Here is a 15,896-nt window from a genome sequence, read left to right as displayed (position 1 = left end):
CCACTCCAGGCAGCCTCGGGCTGCATCTGTGGCACGAGTTCTGCCAGCTCCCACTGTTCTTCTCTGTTGACCAAGCCTCGTCTGGTGGCAGAGGTGTCACTCATTTGGCAGAGTTGGGGTGGCAGAGCACCTCTCTCTTTGTTCCACCAGCTGCACATTCTAGATGTGTATAGAGCAAAGACGTGAGTGATGGCAGAGTCCACTTTGGGAGAACAGGGCCCCTTTCCATGCGGGGGGGTGGTGCAGCAAGGAGGTGGCCCAGAGAACAGAGCTGCTCCCAGAGGGGCCCTCTCAGTGGTTTCAGCATCTCTGGTCTCCCAGGCAGCTCAGTAAGGCCTGGACTGGCTGTACAACTGGAAAGGAGAGTCCTGGAGCTACTGCCTAGGATGTGCGGGACACAGAGATGATGCTTGTGCCTTAAAGCAGCTGCTGGTTGATGCTGGGGCCACAGATCGCTCTCCCTGTAGAAAGAAAATGCCTGCCTGTCACCCATGCCACACATTTCAGAGATCACAAGCCTCCATGTGAAAACAGGAACTAGAGTCCCTTGTCATTTAGTGATGGGCACATTCTGAGAAATACGTTGTCAGGTGACTTAAGAGTCCCTTGTCACTTAGTGATGGGGTACATTCTGAGAAATCAGCGTTGTGCAGACACCATAGCACTCCTCACACAAACCCACCTCGCCTTCTCTGCTCCTCGATAATCTTACAGGATGACTGTCATAAATGCAGCCTTTTGTTGATTTAAAACATCTTTATGAGGGACATAATCTCAGAAGAACATCTCAAAAGAAATAAGGTCTTCACCCAAAGATAGGAAACTGAAAAGCTATAAAAAGAAGATGTGCGTGGTGGCTCAGGAGTTGAGACCAGCTTGAGTAAGAGGGAGACACTGTCTCTACTAAAAATAGAAAAACTAGCTGTGCATTGTGGTGGGCGCCTGTGGTCCCAGCTCTCAGGAGGCTGAGACAGGAGGATCACTTGAGCCCAGAAGCTTGAGGTTGCTGTGAGCTATGACACTATAGCACTCTATCCAGGGGACAGGTTAAGACCCTATCTTAAAAAAAAGCTATAAAAAGAAGTCCAGATTTGTTTAAAAAAAAAAAAAAACTTGTATGGTAGAAAATGACAAATCAAAGTTAATGGACAATGACAGAAAGAAATACTTGTACAGATATAACAGTTATCCCTGAGCTAACAAAGAACAGCAATCAAACTCATGCCAGAAAGATCAGTACCCAGGTAGCAAATCAGTCTTAGGAACAGGCAGGTTATGGGTGTGGCCAGGGCCCTGAGTGGACCCGTGACCTGGAGCAGGGCGGGCCCCTTCCCTGCGCTCAGGGATGACTTGCCTATTCTCACACAGCTTCTGTCAGTGGCCGGGACATAAGGAGAAGCCCATACTTGGTGCTCAGGGCCCATTGGGCACTTCGGCGTGGATGGCTCTGCCCAGGAAGCTGAGGCTCTCTGCTGGGGCACAGTGCAGTCAGCCCCACTTGATTGGACTAAAAAAACATCTTCGACCAGGACAGTGTTAGTTACAATCCCATCACTTCTGTGTGCTAAAATTTTGTGTTTTGTTGCAGGCAAGTGGGAGTGTCCTTGGCATCATTGTGACGTATGTGGCAAGCCTTCGACTTCGTTCTGCCACTTTTGCCCCAATTCGTTTTGTAAGGAACACCAAGATGGGACAGCCTTCAGTTCAACCAAGGACGGGCAGTCCTACTGCTGCGAGCATGACTTGGGGCCAGAGGCCGTCAGAAGTGCCAAGACTGAGAAACCTTTTCCAGAACCAGTCAAGTTGAAGGGGAAGAGGAAGAAAAGGAGGTGTTGGCGGAGGGTCACAGAAGGCAAATAGCACCAGGTGGCAGCTTGGCCAGATCGAGGGCGGTGTGAGGTGGCCAACCCTGCCTGTGGGGGGAGGGCAAGCGTAGGACTGGCCCAGGGGCCAGGACAGATGCATAGGCCTCCTTGGGAGGGTGCACCTGCTCGCACTGAGCCATCCTCAGCAGCGTCTGCTGCGCCTGCACTGACGACTGTGGAGCCGCTGTGGCCAGGACAGACGCGCCTTACTCACAAGCGCCACACCAACACTTGAATTTCTGAGAATGTCGAGGTTTCCTCCCGCTGTTTTAGGTTAAAGTTATGATTGAAAGTTAATTGGCATATGAAATGTTTTCTCTCATCTGAAGTGTATAGAATAGTATTTTTTTCTAAAGGGCACTATTAACTCTGACCTTGATGTCGCTACGCTTCTGCCTACAGCCGTCATCACTCAGGTGAGACCGGGGGGACCTGTGCATGGACTTGGACCCTGGATTCCTTGGAAACCATGATTTTGATTATTTTGCTCTTCTGAAACAGCTGTTGTTTTTTTTTTTTTGTTTTTGTTTTTGTACTAATGTGAATTTTTCCTCAATGCTTCTTTTCCATCCTAGTGAGAAGCTGGCGGTGCAGATGGCGATAGTGATAGTATTGTAAGATTTCCTCCCATAGCTTTTCCTCATTGTGGATTTGACCTAAATGCCAGTAACCTGTCCACCATCAAAACACAGGTCTCGGGGAACCCTTTTCCCGACCTGGTCAGGTTGGGCCACCTCCCACCTGGGACTATCTTCTGAACTTTCATCATTTATGGGAAAACTGTATTATTTTTTTACTTGGCTTTTCTTTAGTTTCTGGTTTTTATTCTCAATATATTTTTGCTAAACCCATTCCACAAATCACCACTGACTGAAACGTGTATTTACTGATGTGACCTGAGTCCCACGGCAAAAGGAATTACCTCGGTGAGGTTGTGACACTGCGTCTGCCTCGAGTGCAGGGACTGACAACTTAGGGAGCCCTGGAAGGCGCTGCAGGCTCCACCCCCAAGGGACACAGCATGCGGGACCAGGACCAAGGAGACCAAGGAGCTTTGTGCTGGTACCATCTGCATGGTTTCCCGTCAGCAGTCCAGGTCTGTTACTGGAAACACAATTGTGCCGCTAGCTCCCAGATGCTGTGCACCAGGTGGGCCCAACACCTCCTCCCTGTGCAAGTCCATTATCTTTTAGTTACTCAAAGGCCCAGCCCCACAGTGAGAAATGCCCAAGCACTAGAGTCTCTTGACAGAATGTCGAAGATTTAATTCTTTTTTCCTAGGGGTTCCTCTAGACCCCAGGAGTGTGGAACAGCCTGGGAAAGGAGGAGGTGTGTATGCCCCAAGGGGCAGCGATCTCCCGGAGAGGATGAAGGATACTTGGCGGCAGCTGCGTTTTCTGACTTTTTCTTAGAATACCCCAAGGAGAAGATCCATTTTGCAGGAAAGTTTACAAAACTCTTGAAAACTGCTACTGAGATCTCCTGTTCATTCATGTTGTCTTTTTTGCTCTGTCCAAGTGCAGTTTGTCTTTGGACCTAAGACTGACCACTTGGTGGGTCTGTGACCAGCACATTTGGGCTTCAGGTGTGAGGACCCACAATCCTGCCCTCCCTAAGCACTGGTTGTGGGAGGAGGTCCTCCTGACTGGTGGCTGCTACCATGGTCCCAGACAAAAAGGGACCAAAAGAAAACAAGCTCTGCGGTTGGCTGGCTCCTGTGTTCCAGCTCATCCCTCTACAAACATAGCTGCCATGGCCACCAGAAGGACAGGCAGTGGGGAGAGCTTTCAGTTTAGACTCTAGCCTCTCAGATGGTCTCCAGAAAATGCTGGACTGGTTCATAGGGTTATGCTTCTTGTGCCCTGAACTTGGAGGCTGCTGCAGTGACAGGCCTTTGGAGCCAAGGCCCCAGGGGCCCTCTGATACATGCAGGCAGATGCTGTCACCCGTCCAAGAGATCCTTTCCTACCAGTAGAGGGTTTCTTCGTAAGTCAAAACATCAGAATTAGTTTTGCAGTGCACTTTGGGGGAGCCGATTAACTTATTTTTGTGTTTGACAGTAGTAAAATCTTAGGATGTTTGAGTTATGTTGATTTTACTTGCAAATTATTTTATGACCTTTCTGAAGGAAATACTGCAAACATTTTAAATATGTTTCCCCTTTCCAAAAACTGTTAAACTAATGAGCAAATAACACTAACTTTGGAAGTCTTTAGAGTATCAGTTTTTAAACCAGAGTAAAACAAAAATTTGGTGCCAAGCTTGAAGGGCCTTTTCTCATTGGAGCTGACCAAGCACCCAGCCATGACCATGGATACATGGCCGGTGCTCTGACCTGCCCAGCTTTATTCTAAGAGTCTGGGAGAGGTTTCTTTTTGAGGACTTGGTGACTTTCTGAACGTCAGCTTCGATCCTTTGTCATTAATGTGAAGCAAACCACAAAATGAAAACTGGCCAAACACCTCAAGATTCTTTGACGTCAGAAACCGAGCAAGATCTGCAGACCCAGACCTCAGGCAGCAGCTGCACGCGTGAGCCCGAGACAGGAGCGCCCACACTGCACATGCGGCCACAGGGATACACTCCATGAGCAGGTTTAAAACATGGTTATTTATGGGGAAATGTGGCCCCTGAAGTGGGGAGAACCCAGTTTTGTCCTGTCTCTGAGAGGTTGTGTGCCCACTCAGGTCCTCTGCTGCTGATACCTCCCAAGTATTGAGCTTGACACATGAACCATGATGTGTACAGTGTCCACTTCCTAGAATAATCACCTTGTGTTTCAGAATTAAAGGCAAACCTGTTTCAATCAGCTAACGAGATGGTCAGTTCCAGTTATACTGACCATCTCGTTGGTCAGCTGATGACTGTCAGTGAAATGCCTGCCCACTAGGCGCTACGTGTCACCGTGCCCTGTTGAGATGTGATGTACCCACCTAGAAGTTAAATTTAAATGTGCCTCTTGGTGTCTAAACTTCATACAGTGTAAGGTCAGAGTCCTTTTAAGAATACCGGGTGCTGTCACCAGTTCTGATAGTTAGACTTAAAAACTTGAACTCATTGTTTTTTTGTTTTTTTTTGAGGGGGGAAGTATACTGAAATATAGATTTGAGATTTGCCAGTTGGGGAAAAATAGCATTTAAAGTGGAAAGTTGTGTTTGGAAAATTGTGTATGAGTATTTTTGTATTAAAGACTTTTTAAAGGCTTTTTTTCTTAACTTATTTTATATGGGATTGTGTTTTGACTTTTTTCTCTACTTTAAATTCCCAGGCACCAGGCAGAGTGGAGACACCACCTCCCTTAGGGAGGGAACCCCAGCCTGTCATTTCACTTTTGACCCTCCAGGGAGAGGCTGGTGCAGCCCAGCCTTGGAAAGTGTACAAATAATGGAAAGAGCAGGGGGCACCAGCTGTGGAACAATGTTTTTTGTTGTTTTTTTTTTTTTTTTCAAAAATAATTTGGGCTTGGCACCTGTAGCACAGTGATTATGGTGCCAGCCACATACACCAGGGGTGGTGGGTTCGAACCCGGCCCAGGCCAACTAAACAACTACAACAAATAGCCAGGCGGCGGTGCCAGTGGCTCAAAGGTGTAGGACGCCAGTCCCATAAGCCAGAGGTGGCTGGTGCCTGTAGTCCCAGCTGCTTGGGAGACTGAGGCAAGAGAATCACTTAAGCCCAGGAGTTAGAGGTTGCTGTGAGCTGTGATGCCACAGCACTCTACCAAGGGCCATATAGTGAGACTGTCTCAATAAATGAATAAATAAATAAATAAATAAAATAATTTGGTTCCCAAACTCCCATTAATGGTGAATGGTCAGGAGAGAAGAAACAGCTGACTTTCCTAGCAGGATCTCAGCCTTCTATGCTAAGAAACCTTTCACCATAGCCCCTAAGTCAGTGGGCAACCCTTGTACAACAACAGGGGTATAGTGGGTAGGATTGGCCACATCCCTGGAACCCAATAGCAGGCCATGGGAGTGACTGGGGCTCCCAAGCAGGGAGGATAAGCTGGTCTGAAACACAGCTCCAGGGGCTTGCTTTAGAAAAGCTAAACTTTAATTATTCAGATTGTTTTACAATGAAAATAGGTACCCAAAGACTGTCTGAAGTGTCAGCAACTGTACAAAAGACAAATACAAAACTCCCAGGCAGGTCTTGGTGATGGACAGAGCGCTGTTTCCTGTTCTCTGGCATGGCTAGGGTGTTCCCACCCGGTCCCCAGCAATGCCGTGCACCACCTCTGGTCCCCTCAACCCTGCTGGGGAGGGAGGGCACTGCACTAACAAGGGAAAGCCCTCACTTGAGGTCAATGGAATTAAAAAAAATTTCTTAACGGTGTAAGTCTTAACAGGCAGAGCTGTCACTAAAATCAGAATGTTATAACTTTTTTGGTTAGCTTTAACATTCAAAAATGTCATATGGAATCCAAAATAGTATCTTATATCACACAAAAATTAACCCATATTAAAATTTAAAAAACAAGCCCAAAACACCCCAGAGAAACATCTAAAACTTAAGGAGCCTGCTGGGTGTCCACCACCTGGCTGCTTAAAACCAAAGCTGTCGCCCCTCAGAGCCCTGGTCAGGGCTGGCAGTTGGGCAGGCACCCTCAGGACACATTGGTCATGGGCTTGTACTTCTTGAAGCGCGTCCACTGGCCTGTGGCATAGTTCATCTCGAACACTGTGTCCACCAGCATGGTGGTGCTGCCCTGGCCGTCTGCCTTGGGCAGGTCCTCCGTGTGCTCGCTGAGCTTGATCTGGATCACGTCCCCCTGCTCCTGGCATGGGTTCTCTACAGGGGGCAGGGGCGGGGGCTGCTGGGTGGGTGCCTGGGCCAAGGAACCCATCCCCCACCCAAGGCACCACCCAGGCCCAGCCAGATGGACATACCTCGGGAGCCTGCCATGAAGCCCAGGATGAGGGCCTTCTCGGGACGTGTGACTTTGTTGGCAGTCTTGAACATCTCCTGGGCAGCAAACATCTGCTCCCTCTGTGAGTCGGGGAGAGGGTGTGGGTGCCTGGGCCTCAGCAAGGCTGCCGTCTCCCACCCCAGGTGCATCACTTACTGTGAGGGACAGATTCTTCTTAGGCTGCTGCTGGGCAGGGGGCTGGGTCTGTGGGGCCACCATGGCCACCGGGGGTGTCTGGGCCGTAGGGGCAATGGCTGGGGGCGTAGTGGGTGTCAGAGGTGAGGTGGGTGCTGCAGGCGTGGGTGCAGCTGGGCTCAGGCCACTGTTGTACATAGGTGCTCTCTGCTTGAACTGTGCTGGCAGCGTGGGGCTTGGGGCACTGGGCTCTTCCGGTGGCCGGCTGGCCTGCAGGCTGGCTTCCCGAGAAGATGGGGCTGCAGGCAGAGTATGGCCTGGTGAGGAAAGTCCCCTGCCCCGCTTCCAGCCCCCACAGCTATGGGGAAGGTGATAGGCTCAGCTCTACTCCTGACTGCAGCTCTGTCCCACCCACCAGCTCTACCCTCCCCAGCCAGGACACCCAAAGATGCTGGCCAGGCCAGGGGCACAAGCCCCCTGAGCCCAGCTGGAAGGGCAAAGCCAGAGATTTCAGTCCTTTCCAAGTTCACAGACACAATGCCTGAGCCTCACCCTAGCCCTGTGGGCCCCTGAAAGGCTACCTGACCCCAAAGTGAGCCATTCTCTTCCTTGCTAAACTGAGCTTGGAGCAAAAGCCTGAACAGAATTTACTACCCCAAGTTTAACCTTCCCTTAGATATTCTCTCTCCCAACCTGGGGGCTGTCTGAGGGAGCCCTAGCACTGCCCTCCACAGCTCCCCTTTCACCTGCCCAGAAGCAAGAGCTGGGGTTGCTGGGTGGGCACAGCCACCTGCAAGAAAGGCGCTGCTACCCCAGGACCAGGATTCTCCAGTCAAGCCCACAGGGGGGCACCTGCCTGCTTCCTCCCAGGAAGGACTAAGCAGATCAAAGCTTTTGATTATTTCTTGAAACTTGTGCTGGCTAGCAGGGGTTTAAAGAAAGTAACAGAACAGATGTCCTGGTATCAAGGTGAGAAATGCAGTCCCCAGCAGCTCCCCTGAGCAAGACCATCTCCTGATGGACACGCTGGACTCCCTCCAGGCCAGGAGCTTACTAAGAATGGGCCCAGCAAAGGGCCAACCTGCCCGACCTGCCATCTACTCACCAGGGGGGGTCTCGGAGCTGGGGATGTAGGAGGAGGCTGGGACCACGCTGGGCGTGGAGGGCAGGTAGCTTGTGGAGGGCAGCACAGGCTCAGTGTTCAGGGGCCCAAGTTTCTGGAACACAGAGTTTAGGGTTCCTCTCAGAACGGGCCAGGTCTTCAGTGTGCTCCCCCACAGCTCCCAGAGCTGCAGCAGGACATCAGGGATGCCCTCCCAAACCCCCTTGGGGTAGGCAGTGCCCTGGCCTCCTGCCCCTCAGCCCACTGGCACCTGCAACCACCTTAGCAGAGGAGAGGGCTGAGCTGCTCCTGTCTATGGAGAGGGTGGTGCCTAGGGAACCTCCCAAACCAGCCGTCTGGGAGGAAGGAAGAAAATTGACTGCTTTTTCTTACCACGAAAGCTATTACAAAAAGATGACACGCTGATTCTAAGAAAATTAGAAGACACAGTGTGCGCAATAGGAAGCAAGAAGCCTGTTATACAAAAACGACCACTGCGGCTGAGGACGGTCCCCCACCACCTCTGCATGGCCACACTGCTCCCTATTCCACCCCCGCCCCACCCACAAGCAGGACTAGGGTCTCCAGGGTGCTGAGATCTCAGGCTGCACACTCAATGGCCCCCCACCTGGCTCTCATCCACGCACAGCGACCTGCAAGACAGGCACTGCCACCCCCCGTGTCAGAGAGGAAACCGAGGCACAGTGGTCAGGAGACTCCCTAAGCAACCCCCCCAGTGAGTGTGGGGCAGGCGCTTCCCAAACCTGAGTCTGACGCCCATGTCGGGGCCCTCACCTCATTGCCTCTCATCTACCTGTTTGCACACACCACACACACACCTGCACACATATACACACATACTATGCATGCACAAAGTGCACATGCATGTACGCACACATGCACATGCACAGTCTCCAACAAAACATATTTTAGTGGCAGCCATAGCTACCAGAGGGAGCACCTGGTTGCGAAGACACAGCCGCACTGCACTGATCCTACCTGTGTGGACACCAGGCCAGCTGCATAGTCTGGAGTGGCATTTTCAACAACTGTCTCTTCTTTGGGTGGTTTTTCCACCACCTCTGCATCTGTTGAGGAAGTTGAGGTCCTTGTTAGTAACCCCGGAGGCCTCCTATGAGTTCAGAAGGCACCAGTATCATCATCTACACAGACTCAGCTCAAGATACCAGCTTCCAGGCAAAGGAAATGACCCTTTGGGAAAAGGGCTGCCGTCCCCATGAGGGAAGTAACACGTCTGCCAGTCAAGGCAGGGAGCTCAGAGGAACCGTGGCTGGCCCCGCATCGCCCACTGGCAGTCCTATCCATGCAAGTGCCCACATGGCCTTGGCTAGCCCCAGGAAGGGGCAGAGCCAGGCCAGGGAAGGTCCAGGCTGCCAGCCCCTCCCTGCAGACCCTGACAGGACGCATGCCACACACCTAGCGTTTTCCTCCTCCTCTTTGCCTCCCGGCCGGCACCGACCATATCCAGCTCAGAGATGTCAAGCAGCTGCCAAAACAAGCACAGCCCACATTTAACCTTGACAGAGAAGCCAGGCTCATTTGGGGGGCTCAAAGAAGCCAGGGGACTGGCCCACCTTCACACCCCTTTCTTTCCTCAGCGGTGTCCTTGAAGGTGGGATTGGGGTCCGGTTCCCAGTGGGGCTGAAGACACTGGGCGTCGTGGGGCTTCTGAAAGGTGCTTGCTTCGGGATGCCTCTGAGTGGGGCTGGAGAGAAGGTAGTACCATCAGCTGCTTAGCAGCAGTGACCAGCAGGGCCCCAACACCCAACAACTGAGAGGGCCTGGGTCTCGGCTGCCAGGGACAGCACATCTTGTCCCTGGTTTGTGTGCTCCGCCCTTCTCTGTAATGAGTGAAAGCTAGTCCTGCCAGTATTGCTGTGAGGAAAGAATGCTCAGCTCAGACCCTGCCAGGCCAGGAAGCACCAGGCCACAGCACTTGGCAGGCACAAGCCCTCGACTCTCAGGGACTTGCTACATCTCCATAGGACCTGGGTGAGAGAGAGGACAGCTGGCCGGGACACCTAGGACTCCTGGACCTTAGGGTGCGGGCCCTCTCCCAGGAAAGCAATGGCTTCAGTCAATCTGTGACATCTCTGCCTGTGACACTCAGCAAAAACAAAGGTCACATCTCCAGCCACCACATCTCACACACGGGAGTGGCACCAGCGCAGACAGGGCTCACCAACCCTCAAGGAGGTGCTCCCCACATACAGGACAATGGCCTCCAGCCCTCTGGCCCCTCGGCTGTTGTCCAGCACCTTCTAGAGGTGTGTGTGCTCTGCTACTGTTCCCAAGGGCAGCCCTGTTTTCTTGTCATCAATGCCTATCAATTCTGGTAAGTTATTCAACCCTGAGGGCAGTGAGGACAAATCATGAGGACAAAGGGACAGGTCTAAGAGCAGTACTTTGGGCTGGGGCCACCACGGTTCTCCCCCAGTTGCTGTAGCACTGTGAGGCTGGGCCTGTGAGGCTGCCACCTCCTCAGGCTCTCCCCACCCTGGAGACGTTTGAGGCACAGGGACAACATCTGGGCCAGTGGCCAAGCCAGAAAGTCAGGAGCAGCCTCACCTCTACCCACACCTGCCCCTGCCAGCCCCACCCACCACAGCCATCTAACAAAATCCAGTTTTCCCTCCAATTCTGGCTTCCCCCACTTAATGAGTTCACACTTCCTCCCAGGTCTCCCTCTCTAAGTGGAACAGTTCAGGCAACACCCCGAGTCCTCCAGTTCTCAGTCCTACCAGAGCTAGGACCTGATCAGCTGTAACATCTATGTGACCTTCCTGATAAAGACAGGTGGTAGCTGTTAGGACAGCCACAGACAGCTCTGACCTATTGGCAAGCAGAACATGTGCCCGGTATCGCGGCCTGCACTGGGGGGTGTGGTCTTACTTGTGGTGTCCATCTTCCGGAGCAGGCCCCGTCCCTTGGCGTGGAAGGGCACGCCCGCACTCCTCCTCAGCTGCTGGGCTGTCTCGGTGGCTGTCAGGGAAAGGGTGCATGTGGGTGCTCGTTCAAGCAACAGTGCCCTCACCCCTCACATCACACCTCAGTGAGCCTGATGAGTTAGAGAGTCACGTGCAAATGTTCATTTTTTTCTAAATAAGCACTTGTCTGTTCACTGAGAAGCCTAGCACAAGTTGAAATACCATGCCTAGATTTTCCACATGGACACCTCAGAGCTCCGGGTGACAGCAGAGACACCAACGGCAGGAACAGGCTGCAGAGGCATTGAGGGGGTGCCCAACCACTGCACTGGCCACACAGGGCCCCCAGGAAAGCTCTAGGCTTCAGGGCTGGGAACACCAGCTCAGCTTGAAGCCTGGTGAGAGCACTGTCCTCCCCTAGTCCCTGTCACCACCACACAGGCACGGCAAAGAAACAAAGACTCTCCAGCTCAGCAAGGTGGCAGGTCAGGTCTCTGAGGGCCCCGGCAAAGTCTGTAAATATTACCTCCATAGCCATTCAAAATAAAAGTTTACTGAAATCTGTATTGTGTCATTTAACTGGAAGAATCATTTGTTTGCCCTCTTCCCAGCAAATATCTTCCATACATATTCGGTAAGACGCTGTTGGAGAAGGCATTAAATGAAATGATCAGATATCTTTCTCGTTTTTCTTTTTTTTTTTTATTTATTTTTGTAGAGACAGAGTTTCACTTTATCGCCCTTGGTAGAGTGCCGTGGCGTCACACAGCTCACAGCAACCTCCAACTCATGGGCATAGGCGATTCTCCTGCCTCAGCCTCCCGAGTAGCTGGGACTATAGGCGCTTTCTTTTTTTTTTTTTTTGAGAAAGGGTCTCACTCTGTTGCCCAGACAAGAGTGCAATGGTATGATTATAGCGCACAGGAGCCTCAAACTCATGGGTTCAAGTGAACCTCCTGCCTCAGCCTCCCAAGTAGCTGGGACTACAAGTGCACCAGCACACTGGCTAATCACTTTTTTTTTTTTGGCCGGGGCTGGCCTTGAACCCGCCACCTCCGGCATATGGGACCGGCGCCCTACCTGCTGAGCCACAGGCGCCGCCCTGGCTAATCACTTTTTAATTTTAATTTTATTTTTTGTATAGGGTCTCACTATGTTGCCCAACTGGTCTCAAACTCCTGAGGCTCAAATGATCCTCCTGCCTCTCAAATACCGTTAAAGTCAAATTGAGCTCACTGACAGCCTGCGAGCCAGGCGGGGCATCAGACTACACACAGCCTCCCGGCGCACAGCATGGAGTTGGGCCACTACATACAGCAGCACACTCCACTTGGCTGGTACAGATCTCACTTTTCTTTTTTTTTGTAGAGACAGAGTCTCACTGTACCGCCCTCGGGTAGAGTGCCGTGGCGTCACACGGCTCACAGCAACCTCTAACTCTTGGGCTTACGCGATTCTCTTGCCTCAGCCTCCCGAACAGCTGGGACTACAGGTGCCTGCCACAACACCTGGCTATTTTTTTTTGTTGTTGCAGTTTGGCCGGGGCTGGGTTTGAACCTGCTACCCTCGCCATATGGGGCCGGCGCCCTACTCACTGAGCCACAGGCGCCGCCCCAGATCTCACTTTTCTAACAGAAATTACAGACACCTTAACCTGAAATTCTAAAATTTCTAAAAGCATGTTTCCACCACACAGGTATAGTGATAAATAAATTTTTCACAAAAAACTTTATGGGCCAGGCGCAGAGGCTCATGCCTGTAATTCCAGGCCAAGGCAGAAAGATTTTCTCTACTAAATAGAAAAATTAGCCAGACATTATGGTGGGCACCTGCAGTCCTAGCTACTTGGAGGCTAAGGCGGGAGGACTATTGATTCCCAAGAGTTTGAGGTTGCTGTGAGCTATGACACCATAGCACTCTACCCAGGGTGACAGAGTGAGACTATCTCAAGAAAAAAACACTTTATGCAGACCTCTGCCTTCATAAAAGATCAGCATCAGCACCATAAACTCTACAAGAACCTAAGAAGGAGATGCTGGAGGACAGCGGGCACTCACACTTCTGCAGTAGCTCCGCCCGCAGCGTGGCGCTCTTGGGTTTCCGCTTCAACTGAAAATGCTTCACTGGAGGTGTCAGGGGTCCGGCGAGGGTCGTCAGGGCATTTTTATTCAAGTACTGGCATTCCAGCGGCAGCATGGCAGATGCCTCGCACTCACCCACTGCACGGAGACACCCACAGCCCAGTTACCAGGCAGTCAAGACCAGAAGGCTCACAGCTAAGACAAAGAGCTGCCTACCCCCACCGCACACCAACAGCTGTGGTAGTTTCTGTGTTTTCGAGTCCCCTGTGGTCCCTGGACCAGCTCCCTGCTGCTCCAGCCCTGCCACCCCCGGCAGCCAAGGCAATCCACGTGGGACAGGCATTCCACCAGGGAGAGCTCATCAGAGCCCCAGGAGCTGCGTGGGAGGAAGGACAGGGACTGTACTGCTGGCCTGTCAGCTGTCAGCCTGCAGCACCACTGGTGTCTGGGAACCACGTGTGTCTACAAATTCAGTTATTTCTGGAGGGACCTTCACACACTTAGGACTTCAGGATCATGGAATTTTGACAAAACATGCCACCCAAACAAAAGGAAGACTGCATCTGTGGCTTCTCTCTTCCAGTCCCCATGGGCCTCGCCTCATCAACACTGCCCATGTCACTCCCTGGGTCTGTGTGGTCACCCAGTGGTGAAGTCTCAGGAAAAAAAACAGGGGGCCAGGAGCTCCTGCTTCCCAGAAACCACTTTGAGGAAAAACCCACAAACTGGCAGGAGGATCAAGCCTCTCCTGCCCCCAAGGGAAGCTGCAGCAGGTGGGAGCAGGCTCACCCAGACCAGCAGTTACAAAGCAAGTAACAGGCCAGGCAGCTCCGCCTGCATGCCCAAGGCTCTGGGAGGCTGAGGCAGGAGGATCTCTTGAGCCAGGAGTTTGAGGCTGCAGTGTGCTGTGATGACACCACTGCGCTCCAGCTGGGATGACAGAGCTAGACCCTGTCTCAAAAAAGAAAAAACCAAAACAAATAAAAAACCCCAAATCAAGAGATAACCTAGAAAGTACAAGAGTGGTTACTTTGCAGGGGAGAAGAACACCAGGCCGCCTCTCCCAGCCCTTGAGTAGCTCTCTGGATGCAGGAGCTGCCAGTTCTAATTCTCCAGGACAGGAGAGAAATTCAGAAAAGGCAGAGGCGATCACATCATTTCATGTTCTTTAAAACCATTTGAAAATATTTTCTAATAGCCAGGCCTTGTGGTGGGCACCTGTAGTCCCAGGTACTTGGGAGGCTGAGGCAGGAGGATTGCTTAAGCCTAAGAGTTTGAGTTTGCTGTGAGCTGTTACGTCACAGCACTCTATCTAGGGAGCACTCTACCTAGGGTGACAGAGTGAGACTGTGTCTCAAAGAAAAAAAAAGAAAGAACATAGTTTCTAAATGGTTTTCAATTCACACTCTAAACTACTTAATTGTTGATACTTTTGACATGCATTTCTGAGACTCCAGAGACACCACTTGAAGGGGCCAAGTCCCTACTGATAGGCAGACACATACGGTGTGAGGCTGTCGTGGGTAAGACAACAGAGCAGGAGCAGAGGGAAGGGCCTGTGAGCTGCACAAGCTTGTTTTTCAAACAAGCAGGAAGGGTAGCCTAAGTGCTGTTCGTGTTTTAGGACCCGCACACATGACACAATGAATAACATAACGCTCTAAAAACCAAATCCATTTTAGAAAAAAATTGTTAAAAATGCATTCCTTCCTCTCAACATCTACTGAAGCCACACAGCATACCCTTCTCTCTAAGTTCTCCTAAAATGTCTTGAACATTTGGATTCTGCTCCTCAAGGTCCAGGTTAAGCGACCCTGTGTCAGGAAAGGACTTCAGAATGTCGGCGACCATGAGCACCCAAGGGTCCGAGTCGAGTGTGGCGAGCTGGATGATCTCCATCAGGGCACCCTTCATCTGCAGAGAGAGTAGACGCCGCTGCAGGGGAGGTGTCCGCTGTGCCTACCCAGCCACCGAGGTTTCAGGTGGGCTCCCCTCCCTGTGCCCCCCTGTCACCCAGCTTTCCTGAGCTGCCACAGCCTCTGCCAGTATACAGTGCTCCCCACAACACCCAGGCAGCCCCTTCAGCACTCCATCCTGGGTGTGCACTGGAACGAAGCCTGAAGGCCACTTCCATTCAGGAAACCTTTTAGGGGAGCACCGGGCAGGAAGGCAGGCCCAGCTCACTCAGAGCAACCAGGCAAACACTAGATGTAAAGAAACTGAATGGTATATGTAGAACAATAGAATTTATATCAGTGAAAAACATATGACCCCTGGCTCAGCGCCTGTATCACAGTGGTTAGGGCACCAGCCACATGCACTGAGGCTGGTGGGTTCAAACCCGGCTAGGACCAGCTAAACAACAATGACAACTGCAACAAGAAAATAGCCGGGCGTTGTGGTGGACTCCTGTAGTCCCAGCTACTTGGGAACTACTCTTGAGGTAAGAGAATCACTTCGGACAGAGAGTTTGAGATTGCTGTGAGCTATGATGCCACGACACTCTCCCGAGGGCAACATAGTAAGACTGTCTGAAAAAAATATACATATAAATAAATAAATAATAAAAATATATGGCCCCAAAGATGTGAAAACTTCCTCAAATAAGATCTATGATGGCAAAAAGCATAGGAAAAGATGCTGCTAAGTCATGATGGAAATGCAAACCGAAACCTGTGACAGTGCCTGACCCTAAAATGCTGACGAGGACCCAGAGTGTCGGAACCCTCACAAGGTGACGCAGAGGGAAACTCGAGGTCACTCTGAAGAGCAGTGTGGCCGTGAAACACACCTGCACTACAGCCTGGCCACCGGCACCAGGGCTTTCCCAGAGAAATAACAACAGTGTACACA

At 51.5% G+C, this 15,896-nt stretch overlaps 2 protein-coding genes across 5 annotated transcripts in view; one reads left to right on the top strand and one right to left on the bottom strand.

Moving 5' to 3' along the window:
* Window positions 1-5,080, top strand: part of NSD2 (nuclear receptor binding SET domain protein 2) — a 90,608-nt gene extending 85,528 nt beyond the window's left edge. The window contains 1 exon segment of the mRNA XM_053578004.1: window positions 1,589-5,080. Coding sequence (XP_053433979.1) covers window positions 1,589-1,860 — 272 coding nt within the window. The 3' untranslated portion in view covers window positions 1,861-5,080.
* The window catches only part of NELFA (negative elongation factor complex member A), a 39,581-nt gene that overhangs the window by 13,132 nt on the left and 10,553 nt on the right, over window positions 1-15,896 (bottom strand). For 2 of the 4 annotated variants that reach the window (XM_053578008.1, XM_053578007.1), the window contains exons 2-10: window positions 14,786-14,957; window positions 13,020-13,181; window positions 10,928-11,017; window positions 9,610-9,740; window positions 9,452-9,521; window positions 9,014-9,102; window positions 8,018-8,129; window positions 6,934-7,211; window positions 6,758-6,857 (exon numbers count right to left, since the gene is read on the bottom strand). In XM_053578008.1, the coding sequence (XP_053433983.1) occupies window positions 6,758-6,857; window positions 6,934-7,211; window positions 8,018-8,129; window positions 9,014-9,102; window positions 9,452-9,521; window positions 9,610-9,740; window positions 10,928-11,017; window positions 13,020-13,181; window positions 14,786-14,957 (1,204 nt within the window). Of the gene's footprint in view, window positions 1-8; window positions 462-5,921; window positions 6,660-6,757; window positions 6,858-6,933; window positions 7,212-8,017; window positions 8,130-9,013; window positions 9,103-9,451; window positions 9,522-9,609; window positions 9,741-10,927; window positions 11,018-13,019; window positions 13,182-14,785; window positions 14,958-15,896 lie in introns of those variants that run through there. The other 2 variants (XM_053578006.1, XM_053578005.1) reach the window with 2 other exon arrangements.

Source organism: Nycticebus coucang, chromosome 23 (assembly GCF_027406575.1).
Source record: "Nycticebus coucang isolate mNycCou1 chromosome 23, mNycCou1.pri, whole genome shotgun sequence".
In the NCBI taxonomy this organism is placed as follows: domain Eukaryota; kingdom Metazoa; phylum Chordata; class Mammalia; order Primates; family Lorisidae; genus Nycticebus; species Nycticebus coucang.
Note: the sequence above shows the minus strand (reverse complement) of the source record. Positions and strands in the feature narration are given on the sequence as shown.